The sequence below is a fragment of the Phocoena phocoena genome, chromosome 15 (assembly GCF_963924675.1).
Source record: "Phocoena phocoena chromosome 15, mPhoPho1.1, whole genome shotgun sequence".
Lineage (NCBI taxonomy): Eukaryota > Metazoa > Chordata > Mammalia > Artiodactyla > Phocoenidae > Phocoena > Phocoena phocoena.
The window spans coordinates 15,652,328-15,666,895 of NC_089233.1; the positions used below are offsets into that span (position 1 = coordinate 15,652,328).

The window sequence follows — 14,568 nt, forward strand, 5'->3', positions numbered from 1 at the left end:
ATCAGTATTCTATTGTTGTAGCAAATTACCACATATTTGGTGGCTTAAAATAACATAGATTTATTATCTTACAGTGTTGGAGGTCAGAAGTCCAACATGGGTCTCACTGGGCTAAAATCAAGGGGTAGGGAGTGCTGTGTTCCTTCCAAGGCTCTAGAGGAGGATCCGTTTCCTCACCTTTTCCTGCTTCCGGAGGAACTCCATAGTCCTTGGCTTGCGGTCCCCTTCCCCCTTCTTCAGAGCAGCAATGTTGCATCTCTCTGACCATTCTTCCACAGTTACGTCTCCCTCTGACCATAACCAGAAAAGGTTTTCCAATTTTAAGGACTCGTATGATTACACTGGCCACCTGGATTATCCCGGATAATGTCCCTGTCTCAAGGACTTCAGTTTAATCACATCTGCAGAGTCCCTTCTGCCATGTAAAGTAACAGATTCAGAGGTTGTGGGGATTAGGATGTGGACATTTTAGGACATTAGACAAAGGCCATTATTCTCCCTATCACAGTTATGAAATATCATGCATAGACATTCATAGAGAAATAGCTTAACATGATATCATAGAACAAAATACCCTCATAACCACCACCCAGAACCAGAAATAAACATTGCCAGAATCTTGGCAAGAACTCTTCCCTCAATCTTGTTGTTTTGGTTGCATTTGCCTGAAAATTTTTGTCCGTTTATCTGAAACATTTTTGTCACTTTATGTGTTTCCTATAAATTGCTTATAGCTAGATTTTAAAGTCATTTAGTTTCTGCCTTATAATAGGTTAATCAGTCTGTTCATATTTATTGTAATAAACAATATACTTTTTTCTTTCTACCTTATTTTACATTTACTATTTATTTTTCATTAATGTTTTCCTGTTTGCTTTTTTTTTTTAACTTTTGTTGACTTGGTCAAGTTTGTATTTATTGCCATCCACCCTCCCCTTTATTAAGCTGCTAGTGTTTATCTTTTCTTTCCTAGCAATCACAATTATTCTTAAATTGTTGTATCAGTACATGGTAATAATCCTACTCCTTCACCAAAATGTTTTACTTGCCCATTCCCACACAATCTCCTGAAAGATGATACCTTTAGAATGCTGTTGACTTCCCCACTCTCCCTACTCCTGGAGTTTTACTAAGATAGTTTACAGGGTTTTTTTTTTTGTTGTTCTAATCTATTATTAGGTTTTCCATTAAAGTTCATGACTTCTGCAAAAGAATCCTTACTTAATACCTAAAGCACAAATTCCCAGTCTATCTCCTACCATTTAAACCGAACTATATATATCGCAAGATTCGTTGCTCACCTCTGCTACCCCATCTCTTCCTCTTGCATTATCATGAGCTCTCAATCACTATTGAGAGAATTTCTTGAGCACTTCCCTCAGATAGGCATGCACATGATCCATGCACTGAATGTTGTAGGCTAGCAGATGTCTTTCTTTTGCCCTGGTTGAGAAGTGACACGATGACTTGCTTTGATTTTTGGGTTACATTCCTTCTCTCTTAGCAGTCTGTATTCTACTGTCTCCTAGCTCATAGGATTGCAGATGGGTGGTCTTAAACTAGTCTGATTCTTGCTCCTTTATAAGTAACCTAGTCTTTCTATCTGGAAACTTGCGAATTGTAGTGGTTGTTGTTGTCTTCTACCTCTGGAATTTAGGAATTTCATCAGGATATGTCTAGATGTTTATCTTCATTCATGTCAGTCTTTTCATCTTGAGACTCAAATTTCCCTCTCCACCTGTTACTTTTCTCTCCTTTGGGGACTTCTATTATTTGTGTGTTAAGTCTTCTGGATCTGTCCTTCAAATTTACATTTAATGGTATGATTTCTTTTCCCTCGTATTTTTGATGTGTTGTAAGATTTCTTCCAGTATCTTTGAGTCTCTCATTACTGACTGTGCCAATTACCAAGTATGTCTATTTTAATGATAAATTCAGGCATTGAAGAAATAACCACAGAATGGGTCTATGGGCCACCTAGGCCCACTGAATTGGCCTGGAGTTAAGATTCCATCTATCACCTGGCTGCTGTAAGCATCTACTTTGACTGGTGGATCACAGTGGCATTTTGGGTCCCTAGGAATGTGTCCATTAGAGCCAATGTCTAATAACCCATGAAGGGTCTGGATAGTTCCTTTTACCCAGTGCACACCCTAGTAAAACGGCCACAGGTCCCTTTGGGGAAGGCTTAGGGAAAGACTTATGATGAATACTTGCAGCAATGGTACAAGGTCCTTCCTCAAGGAGACTTAGCATCACCCTCAGTTAAGCGACTCTAGGTCTATGATTGACTTGGGTCTGCGAACTAGTGACAGGCTATGATTCTCCACTGTGACAACTCAAATCAGAATTTTGGCTACCAGACCTAGGGTTTCTCCTGTAGATCAAGCAGAAGAGAAACACTTCCAGAATGGTGGAGCGAGGACCTCTGAAAATTCACTCCTTCATAAAAACAAGAAGAACTCTGGCTAAAATGGTCAAAATAAGCTTTTTCAGAACTCTGAAAATTAACCAAAGCCTAGCTACAACCCAAGGAGCATTTACTCCAGAAAAACAGCTGTGCCCTAGTGAGAACAGTGAACTTTGTGCAGTTTTAACTTGCCTTAGTCCCATTCTCCTCTTCACAGGTTCACAGAAACCTTGAAAACTAAAAGCGTCACAACTAAAGGAATTGTGGAAACCAGTGCTTAGTAGCCACAGGAGGGGGAACAGGTTTGAGTCTTCATAACAGCTCCATTCCCAGAGAAGTATCTCTGTTTGGTAGCTCTCTGAAAAGCTCTATTCTCAGAGTTTGTCTTTATTTGACCCGACTCAGAACTCTCCCTGTGCTACAGCCATACCCCTAGGGATATGTTGAAACATCCCTAGTTTAAAACAATCAGTGGCCATTGTTTAATATCACAGCAGCCTGAGATGGTGATACCAGTTTTGGGGTAACGAGAGGCTGGACCTCAATCCCTGGTTGGGGAACTAAGATCCCGCAAACTGTGCAGCATGGCCAAAAAATTAAAAAATAAAAACTTAAAAAAAAAAGAGGCTAGCGACTTCCCTGGTGGCACAGTGGTTAAGGCTCTGCGTTCCCAATGCAGGGGGCCCAGGTTCCATCCCTGGTCAGGGAACTAGATCCCACGTGCATGCTGCAACTAAGAGTTCGTGTGCCACAACTAAGGAGCCCACATGCTGCAACCCCCTAAGGAGCCTATCTACTGCAACTAAGACCCGGCGCAACCAACTAAATAAATAAATATTAAAAAAAAAAAAAAGAGGCTGGACCAAAAAAAACACAAAAAAACTTAAAAGGAAAAACTAGGGAATGAAATATCCATAGAGGGCTTTGAAAAGCCCTGACACATTCCTGGGAATCCCTATAAGGTCACAAGCATGAGTAGGGCTGTATGCACTCAGGAAAGACCTGAGAAGACCCTAAGCTCTTACCTCTAGCTGACCTTGATGCTCTGTGCGAGCAGGAAGTGGAAGTTAAAGCAGTGTTCTGCACACACACACACACAGAGCCCCTCAGAAAAGGCTAGGAAATTTATTGGTTGAAGGCATTAGAGGAAATCTCTGTCCAATCATTAGCTGACCACTAAGCAAGCTAATCGAGCACAGACATCAGTGGCCATGCACAAAGAATGCAGTCTTTACAGAATTCATCTAGGAAAGTTCGTAAACAGCAGCAACAACAGCAACAAAGCCTGAGGAGGGCTGGAATCAGATTTTTGGAGTTGCCACCTTATAATATTTAAGATGTCACTGTCAATAAAAAAAATTACGAGACATGCAAAGAAACAGGAAAGTATGGCCCACACAAAGGAAAAAAAGGAGTCAAAAGAAACTGTCCCTGAGGAAGTTATCAGACAAAGTCTTTAAATCAGCTATTATAAATATATTCAAAGAACTAAAGGAAACCATGCCTAAAGAATCAAAAGGAAGTGTGGGAATGATGTCTCACCAAACAGAGACTATTAATAAGCATATAGAAAGATTATATTTATATTAAAAATGTGCATGTATGTATGTGTATACACATGCATACGTATATATATATCTCAAATAGAAATAGAAATTCTGGAGCTCAACAGTACAAAAGTACAATTGAAAGATTCACTAACAGGGCTCAATAGAGGATTTGACTTGGCAGAAGAAAGAATCAACACACTTGAAGACAGGTCAATTGCGATTACTCAGTCTGAGGAATAGAAAGAAAAAAGAATGAAGAAAAAGGAATGGAGCCCCCAGACACCTGTGGGATACCATCAGATGTACTAATATACATATAATGAGAGTCCCAGATGGAGAGAAGTGAAAGGGGCAGAAAGAGTATTTGGGGACTTCCCTGGTGGTGCAGTGGTTAAGAATCTGCCTGCCAATGCAGGGGACACAGGTTCGAGCCCTGCCCCAGGGAGATCCCATATGCCACGGAACAACTAAGCCTGCACACCACAACTACTGAGCCTGCGCTCAGAGCCCACAAGCCACAACTACTGAAGCTTGTGCGCTCTAGGGCCCGCGTGCTGCAACTCCTGAGCCCACGTGCTGCAACTACTGAAGTCCTTGCACCTAGAGCCCATGCTCTGCAACGAGAAGCCACCACAATGAGAAGCCCACGCACCACAACTACGAGTAGCCCCTGCTCACTGCAACTAGAGAAAGCCCACATGCAGCAACAAAGACCCAAACACAGCCAAAAAAAAAAAGTATTTGAAGAAATAATTTCCCTGAATTTGATGTTTTAAAAAATTAATCGGGGGCTTCCCTGGTGGCGCAGTGGTTGAGAATCTGCCTGCCAATGCAGGGGACACGGGTTCGAGCCCTGTTCTGGGAAGATCCCACATGCCACGGAGCAGCTAAGCCCGTGAGCCACAACTACTGAGCCTGCGCGTCTGGAGCCTGTGCTCTGCAACAAGAGAGGCCACAATAGTGAGAGACCCACGCACCATGATGAAGAGCGGATCCCCCCCCCCCGCCACAACTAGAGAAAGCCCTCGCACAGAAATGAAGACCCAACACAGCCATACATACATACATACGTACATACATAAAATAAATATTAAAAAAAAATTAATCGGGGCTTCCCTGGTGGTGCAGTGGTTAAGAATCCACCTGCCAACCCAGGGGACGCAGGTTCAAGCCCTGGTCGGGAAGATCCCACATGCCACAGAGCAACTAAGCCTGTGCACCACAACTGCTGAGCCTGCACTCTACAGCCCACGAGCCACAACTGCTGAGCTCACATGACATAACTACTGAAGCCTGCACATCTAGAGCCCATGCTCCGCAACAAGAGAAGCCACTGCAATGAGAAGCCCGCGTACTGCAACAAAGAGTAGCCCCCTCTCGCCGCAACTAGAGAAAACCCGTGCACAGCAACAAAGACCCAACACAGCCAAAAATAAATAAATTAAATAAATAAATTAAAAAATTAACCTACACAGCCAAGAAGCTCAAAGTAGGATAAACTGAGAGATTCATATCTAGACATATCATAACCAAACTGTTGAAAGACAGAATACTGAAAGCAGCAAGAGAAAAAACAAATCATCATGTACAAGGGATCTTCCATAAGATCAACAGCTAACTTCTTATCGGAAACTATGGAGGCCAGAAGACAGTGAGATAACATATGCAAAGTGCTGAAAGAACAAAACTGTCAAAACCAAGAAATCTATACCCAGCAAAACAATCCTTCAAAAAAATAAAGGAGAAATTAAGACATTCCCAGATGAACAAAAATGAAGAGAATTTGTTCCTAGCAGACCTACCTTATAAGAAATTCAGAGGGACTCCTTCAGGCTAAAATGAAAGGACTAGACAGTAACTCAAATCCACATGAGGAAATAAAGAACATCAATAACGGAAACTATATAAGTATATAGAAAAGACAGTATAAATATATTTTGTTTATAATTTTTATATTTTAAAGACAGCTGCAAACATTGTAAAACAATATACCCCAATAAAATTTAAAAAAGACAACTGCAAAAAGCAATAATTGTAAAACTGTGTTTATGGGCTTATAATAAATAAAGATGTAACAGGTATGACAATAATAGCACAAAGGGGACTTCCCTAGTGGTGCAGTGGTTAAGAATCCGCTTGCCAATGCAGGGTTCATGGGTTTGACCCCTGGTTCAGGAAGATCCCTCATGCTGCAGAGCAACTAAGCCCGTTCATCACAACTACTGGCCTGCGCTCTAGAGCCCGCGAGCCAGAACTACAGAGGCCTGCGAGCCACAGCTACAGAAGCCCACGCACTGAGAGCCCATGCTCCGCAACAAGAGAAGCCACCGCAATGAGAAGCCCATGTACCACAACGAAGAGTAACCCCTGCTCACTGCAACTAGAGAAAGCCCACGCTCAGCAATGAAGACCCAAAGCAGCCAAAGATAAATAAGTAAATAAATAAATTAATTTAAAAAAAATAGTAGCACAAAGGAGGAGTGAGAGAAGGGAGCTATATAGGAGCAAGTTTTTATATACTACTGAAATTAAGTTGGCATTAACATGAACTAGATTGTTTTTTTTTAAATAAGTTTATTTTATTTATTTATTTTTGGCTGCATTGGGTCTTCGTTGCTGCATGCGGGCTTTCTCTAGTTGCAGTGAATGGGGACTACTCTTCATTGTGGCACACAGTCTTCTCATTGCGGTGGCTTCTCTTGTTGCAGAGCGTGGGCTCTAGGCACATGGGCTTCAGTAGTTGTGGCACGTGGGCTCAGTAGTTGTGGCTTGCAGGCTCTAGAGCACAGGCTCAGTAGTTGTAGTGTGTGGGCTTAGTTGCTCTGCGGCATGTGGGATCCTCCCAGACCAGGGCTCAAACCTGTGTCCCCTGCATTGGCAGGCGGATTCTTAACCACTGCACCACCAGAGAAGCCCAACTAGATTGTTTTAAGTAGAGATGTTAATTGTAATTCCCAGGGAAACCACTAAAAAAGTAACTCAAAAGAACAGAATAAAACAACAAGGGAATTAAAATGGAATACTAGAAAATATTTAACACAAAAAGAAAGTGGTAGTGGAGAAACATAGGAACAAAAAAGAAAAGAATTATAAATAACAAATAGCCAAATGACAGATATAAATCCTATCTATTAGCAATTGCATTAAATGTAAATGGACTAAACATTGCAGTCAAAAGATAGAGATTGGCAGAATAGATTTTAAAAACCCAACGTGATCCAACTATATGCTCTCTTTATAATCAATGACATCAATAGGTTGAAAGTAAAAGGATAAAAAAAGATATGCTATGCAAAAGCAACTATAAGAGATGTGGAGTGGCTATACTAATTACCAGACAAAACAGAATTTAAAACAAAACTTGTTACTAGAGACAAAAGACATTTTACAATGATAAAAAGGTTGATCCCTCAGGAAGACATAATAATTATAAACATATAAGTACCTAAAAACAGAACCCCAAAATACATGAAACAAAACCTGACATAATTGAGGGGAGAAATAGACAATTCAACAATAATAGTTGGAGACTTTAATACTGTACTTTCAATAATGGATGAAATAACTGGATAGAAGGTCAAGAAGGAAATAAATCCAGCAGTTGTGGAGTAGGTTTCCCATTTATTTCATTGCTAGGGACAGTGAACAAATACCATTGCCAAAGATCTCTGCTAGCCAAGAAATCAGATTGCCTGGTGGTCCCTGCTGCCCTTTACAGTTAATGTGTCCACCTTATCTGGATCCCATGATACCCACCGATAGCAGGGAATCCAAATAAATGGTGATACCCCCTACAGTCATACCTGGCCTACAAAGAAGAATAACCAGAGAGCTTTTCAAGCATGGAGATGCTCCCTTCAGTGTTTTAGCAAAGGAATTGTCTCTGGGTCCTCTCACTGACTACAGTTGACAGATTACACATGATAAATCAGTCTTATCACCCAAGCCTTTGGATTCTCTCTTCTACGTGATGCCAGGAGAACTCTAGTATCTCAACTTCACTAAATTTCAGTAAGCTAACCAAATAACTTCTCAGTGCCAACTTCAGGTGTGTGAGCTAGCACATTAAATCTGGGATCTTTAGTAAATACACCCATATAAGTGAATGTGGCCCTATCTAGTGTTATACTCTACCCTCATTGGTCTAACACCCTTAGAATCCATTCTCACACACTCCTTAGGTTTCTGCCAACATATTAGCAATGTATTGCTATTCTTTTGATGTGTAAGCTGTTTCTTCCTGGATCATGGTGTGTACCTGTCTTCCTGAAATGTGTTGGGACTTGAGCCTTGTTAAAGGCTTAGAGGCAACAGGGTAGTTGTGGTGAATTTTGAGTGGAATGAGCACCCCCTTTCAAGGCATTTGCCCCAGGTGAGGTTTTCACAGGGTCTTCAGACAGAGAACAGCGAGTCTCATCAAACACAGAAGAGCAAGCTACTTCCACCGGCAAAGGAGACTCAGAATGACTTGGGAGTCCACTATTGTCTGCTTCATCTGATTCCAACCAGATGCACCCTTCCGAATTTCTGGACCTTATCCTTTCCTGATTGATACCCTAGTTTTCCCATGACAGATTTGATAAGAGTGTGAATTCAACTGTCCTTATAAATCATCAACTTACACAATTAAATTTTGTGTTTGACTTTTAGCAATATCGGCCCTGGGTCTACATAATTAAAAGATAGTTTTAGGACTGTCGTGTAAGTATCCTGGTTCTCAGATTGTGACTTGTGCTGGAAGTGAAGAGACCCGAGTTTGTCGTTTTCTCTCTGTAATCACCCAAGTGCACTGCAAAGAATCCATCCTACACCACAGGTCTGAGTTAGTACTACTGCTGTAGGAGTCAAGGGCAGCAGCCAGTTGGGCTCCCAAGGCATGAGCTTCAGTTGGCATCTCATCACAATCAACCACAGGCAACAGTTTGATTAACTGTGATGCCACTGCATACCGTGGATTGCTAGCATCCCATTTCCCATTGGTTAGGAGCTCCGCACTGTGCTCAAACTCAAGGGTATGACCATATCATTGCAAAATCCCATCTTTGTGAGTCTTTCTCCTGGGACCATCCCAGTACCAATTATTATATCAATCAAGGTCTAACCAGGAGAGAGAAGCCACAATGGGAAAGTTTAACATAAACAATTATTAACAGGGGATTGGAATAATAGGGAATCGGCTAATTAGAGCTAAAGACAATTCTAAAGAATACAGAAACAGAGGTGTTAAGATCAGCTACTCTCTCTAGGACTGAGATAGAGAGCCCAAGGAAGAGTCCTCTCCCACCAGGCTGAGATCCAGACTTCACTTGAAAGGGCATGGCAGAGAAGTCGCTGACTGCCTCACCAATGGGACTTCCTGGAAATTTGCCCTCTGGGGTGTCATGCATGAAATTTCATGTCATGCATGAAATTTGCCCTCATGGGGTTCCAGCACTGCTGGAACCAAGATTGTAGGAAGTGTTCCGTACAGGAACCCAGTGCTGGAGAGAGCTTTGCCAGTACAGGGATCAAGCACTCTATAAAGTCATACCATTGTACAGTCAAGAGCCAGATGTATAATCAGGGAGAGCCCAGTGCTGGAGAAAGCCGCACCAAGAATCAAGCACTGTTGTCGTTAGAGAAGGTGCACTCGCTAAGAGCAGAGTGCTGGAGAAAACCAGACTGCTACCAAAGTCAAGTGCTGGAGAAAGCTTGCTCTGCCGGAGATCAGTGCTAGAGAAAGCCTCGTGAGGTGCAAAAGAAGTCTGAAGCGTCAAGAGTCCACTCACTGCAAAGTCAGCTTGTGGTCTGGGGTCTGTGGTGACCACGTGGGAGTAGAGAGGGTGCGGCAAGGTGGTTGCAAGTTGCGGGCTGCGAGCTCCTCAGAGGACTCCTCACTCACACGCATCTAAGGCAGGGAACCACTGGATGTGCCCCTGCAAAACTGCAGCAAGCGCAAGAAAAAAACCAAACCTCGACAGGACCAGAGCCAGGAAAAGCATCCCCTTCCTCTTTCAATGTCCCTCTAGCGCCCTCTACTGACAAAGCTTAACTGCCAGGAGAAACGCATTAACAGTTCAGTCCAGTATCTCAGAGCAGATACTAGAGCCTGAATTTGGAGCTGAGAGGCAATAAATTGAAAACTGTCTTAGTGGCAGAATCCCCACATAGGGTCTCTGACCCACACACTGGGGACCAATATGGCAAGGAGGGCTAAGTGAAAGTCCCACTTCCTACAAAGACAGCAAACCAGTAAAAATACCACATCCCTGGGAGAAGTGCAGAGATTCATGCCAAAGAATTGAAAGAAGCAGGGGTAGTGAGACCTATCACATACCCATTTAACCCACCAGTCTCTCCTGTGCAGGAGTCAGATGGAAAATGACGGTGGACCTTCATGAACTTAATCAGGTGACACTTCCAAATGCAGCTGCTGTCCCAAATTTAGTACCTCTCCCCTGGTATTTGGTATGCAGCTATCAACTTGGTTTTTCTTCCATACCAGTATGCAAGGTCCACCAGAGCAGTTTCGTTTTTAGCTGGCAAGGCCACCATGTAACTTCAGGTGGCCTCAGGGCTCTGCCGTAATAGAGTCTGCAAAGATCTTAATCATTAACATCCCACAAAACACCACACTGGTCCACTATATTGACAACATTACTGGATCTGATGGGCAGCAAGTAACAAGTACTTTAATTGCCCTAATAAGACATATGCAAACTAGAAAGTGGGAGATAAGCCCCACTAAAGATTCCGTGAAGTTTCTGGAGATGCAGTGGCCTAGAGTATGAAAAGGTATCTCCTCCAAGGTGAAAGACAAGTTGCTCCTCATACAACCTACTCCCCCTAAAAGAGGCCCAGTGCTTGGTAGGCCTATTTGGATTTTGGAGGCAGTGTATCTCATCGATAGAGTCACCTGGGAGGTGCCAGTTTTGAGTAGGGACAGGAGCAAGAGGAGGCTCTGTGACATGTTCAGGCTGCATTACAGCTGCCCTATCTCTTGGTATTTGTGATCCCCCAGAGCCAGTGATACTCCAGCAAGCACCAAAAGCAGAATCAAAGCACAGACTCATAGGACTCTTGATAAGTGTAGGCTCTTTTCTATAGATAACTCTTCGGCTTTTCAGCAACAGTCTCTGGCTTGCTATTGGGACTTGGTAGGAACCGACCACCTAACAAGGTAACATCAGGTGACCATGCAACCTGAGCTTCTCATCGTGAATGGGGTGTCGTCTGACCAACCCAACCACGAGGTTGGCTGTGCACAGCAGCAATCTATCATAACTTGATATAAGAGACCAGGCTTGGAAAGGTCCAGAAGGTGCGAGCCATTTACAGGACCAGGTGGCTCCTGTTGCATGGTCTTCTCTCCCTCAGTCACTGGCTATGACTTTCTGGGGTGTCCCTTACACCCAGCTGACTGATGAAGACTCAAGCCTGTTTACAGATGGGTCTGGCTGATAGGCCGTTATGACCTGACAGTGGACAGCTACAGCCCCCGCCCGCCAGCTGGGTGAACCTGGAGGACAGTGGTGGAGAAAAGTCCTCACGGTGGACAGAACGTCGAGCAGTGCGTTTTGGCTGTTGACTATGTCCGGCATGAGAAATGGCCAGAAGTACGGACCTATGCTAATTCATGTGTCAGATAGGATTTCCTTCCTTTTCAAGGCTGAATGATATTCCACTGCATGTATATACCACATTTTGTTTATCCATCCATCTGTTGTTTCTATCCCTTGACTATTGTGAATAATGCTGCTATAAACAGGGGTGTTCAAATATGTTTTTTGAGACTCTGCTTTCAATTCGTTTGGATATATACCCAGTAGCAGTGGAATTGCTGGATCTTTTTTGAGGGCCCACCATACTATTTTCCATAGCAGCGGCACCATTTTACATTTCCACCAACAGTGAACAAGGGTTTCAATTTCTCCACATCCTCACCAACATTTATTTTCTGTTTTTTTTTTTTTTTAATAGTAGCCATCCTAATGAGTGTGAGGTGGCATCTCGTGGTTTTGATTTGCATTTTACTAATAATTAGTGATGTTGAGCATCTTTTCATATGCTTGCTGGTCAGTTTGTGTATGTTCTTTCGAGAAGTGTCTTTTCAAGTTTTTTGCCCATTTTTCAGTCGGGTTGTTTGTTTTATTGTTTTTATATTGTGGGAGTTCTTTAGATAGCCTGAATGTTAATCGCTTATCATAGAATCCAGGGATCTTTTTGATGAGACCTGTAGATCGGTATTTTTTAAAGCTCCTTCGCGTGTCCTCTCTTAGGAAATGAGACAGTGTGTTTAAGTTAGTTCTCATCAGGACAAATGGGTATATCATCCTATAGGAATAGAGCGTTGAAATTTCCTACCTGGTTACTATATGTATCCATCAGTGCTGTCCAGTCATGGTAACCCTGCTCTTCCAGGGTCACTGGACTCACAGTTCCCTGGGTCTATTCTTTTCTCCTTGCACAGATAGAAATGAGTTCATATTTATGCCTTATAAATAGAGGAAGAATAGAAGAAACAAAATTTCCATATATTAACACTCTCCTACTTATAAAAAGCACCAAGATTATACATATCTCTTCTCATCACCTTTCTTTATCTAAGAAAGGTAGTACAACTACGTTTTTGAAGACTTGATATTAACTATACTTTGGGGTAGCTTAGGGTCTCACAGCCTTTCCCAGATATTTCCCTTAAGCATAACGATCATCATATTTTTTAGGGTGCTCAAATCGTTACGGGTTGGACAGTGGCCGTGCATTTACTGAGTGTCTTTCTCTTTGTAACACTGCCCCTGACATCCTTGAAAATATCCTTGCTTTCTGGCCTCAACAGGTGGCTTGTAGACCCATCCTGATTTTTCTTGTATCAAGAAATGGAATCCACTACCCTCCTAGGACTCCTGGTTATTTTAATGGTAAATAATATGATACCAACATCTGGGCATTAGGGGTATACATGAGAGTTAGTAGCGGGGTACCGGACCTCACCTGGGAGAAAGAAGTGTTCTTTCAGGTACAGGTTTTTTGGGTTTTGTTTGTTTTGTTTTTGTTTTTTGCTGTGCGGGGCAGCTTGTGGGATCTTAGTTCCCCAACCAAGGACTAACCGGGGCCTTCGGCAGTGAAAGTGTGGAGTGCTAGTCACTGGACCGCCAGGGAAGTCCCCATCACAGGTTTATATTGATCTTTCCAATTTAACATATTGCTGCTGTGCCCTGCCTTCCTGACAGTCTGTAGCTACCGTGATGCTGCCCTATTATCCCCACCCGATAGCTGAACAAACTAAGACTTTGTAAGAGGTTATGTAACTTGCCTGAAATCACACTGCAAATAAGTGTAGAGCTGCCTGGCTCTATTAAATTTCAGAAACTGAGCTCCCACAGGGCCCAGCCTCCACCTCTGCCCGCTGTCAGAAATACATCGTTTACAAAGACTTTCCACCAAGTTGCCCCGTTTAGAACTCCCAAGGCAGGGTCTTCCTGGTCTTGGCTGGGTTGAGGAGAAGAGAAAACACTACAGCTTCTTCTTTCTTCACTGCAGGATTCAGGAGTGAGGATGACCAGGAGAGCCCTCCACGAGAAAGGCCTGAAAACAGAGCCCCTCAGGCGGCTCCTTCCCAGGAGGGGCCTCCGGACAAACGCCCGGCCCAGTTCTGCGGTGCCTCAGGACCCCAGAGCTCCCGTGGGAGGAAGCAAGGCCCCGAGGGCACCGAGGACGACCCCCCAGGGGAAGGGGAGGTGAGCTGGCTCCCCAGGCAAGGCGAGGCCCTTAGGCTTCCCTTGGCCGCCCCAAGATCCAGCCACCCACCCGTGCCCCCCGAGGGTGCAGAGAGCTTCCCAGCTCCACAGCCACCGCGGGATCATCGGGGGCGAGTGGCCCCAGCCTGACCCGAACCTAAGGCCATAGCACCCGTCTGGCTCGCCACTGACACCGGCTCAGAGCGGGCTCGACGACTCCCCAAGTGTGGGAAGGGCTTCGGGCACAATCGTACCACATCGAGCGCCTGAGGACGCATCGCAGCCAGAGGGTCCGGAGTGCTGGATGCGCGCCCGGCCTCCACCCCGGGAGGGGCTGCGCGGGAAGCACCCGGGCCTCCGCCAGCCTCCGGCCGAGGCCCGGGGAGGCAGCACAAGCGCAGAGACCCTGCGTCACACGCCCATCTCTCCACCCCCTCCCTACTGCCTCCCCGAAGGCCTACGGATGCCCCACCTGCGGGTGGGTTCCGTTGATCCCTGGAGGACCTGCAGCAAGACCACCTGGCGGGGCCAGCCTCGCCAGTTCCCCGGGAGCCCACGGGGCCGGAAGCCTTCCCTTCCCGCCCAGGCGCCCGCCTCGCCCACGTGGGGATGCGGAAGGTGGTCTGGGCTGGCTGGCGGGGAGCTCATGAAGCTTCTGAGCCGCCCCCAGCAGACCCCACCTGGAGAAGGTCCGGGGCAAGTGAGCCCTTTGCGCGGTTCCAATGGACGTCACCGAGTTCTTGCTTGTGCACTCCACTGCTGGGCCCGTCGTACTACGAAATAATCACGTCTCCCATTGGTTGAGGGCTTACTCCGTGCCAGGCTTTGTGATTTATGGGAATGACCTCATTCAATCCTCACCACACTCCTGTGCCATTGGGGTTCTCAT

General features: G+C 44.6%; 1 protein-coding gene across 1 annotated transcript in view; it reads left to right on the forward strand.

Annotated features, from left to right (window-relative positions):
- Window positions 1–13,683, forward strand: part of BCL7C (BAF chromatin remodeling complex subunit BCL7C) — a 32,562-nt gene extending 18,879 nt beyond the window's left edge. Inside the window, exon 6 of the mRNA XM_065891821.1 lies at window positions 13,483–13,683. Within this exon, the coding sequence (XP_065747893.1) occupies window positions 13,483–13,683 (201 nt within the window). The remainder of the gene's footprint in view (window positions 1–13,482) is intronic.
- Window positions 13,684–14,568: the final 885 nt, after the last annotated feature.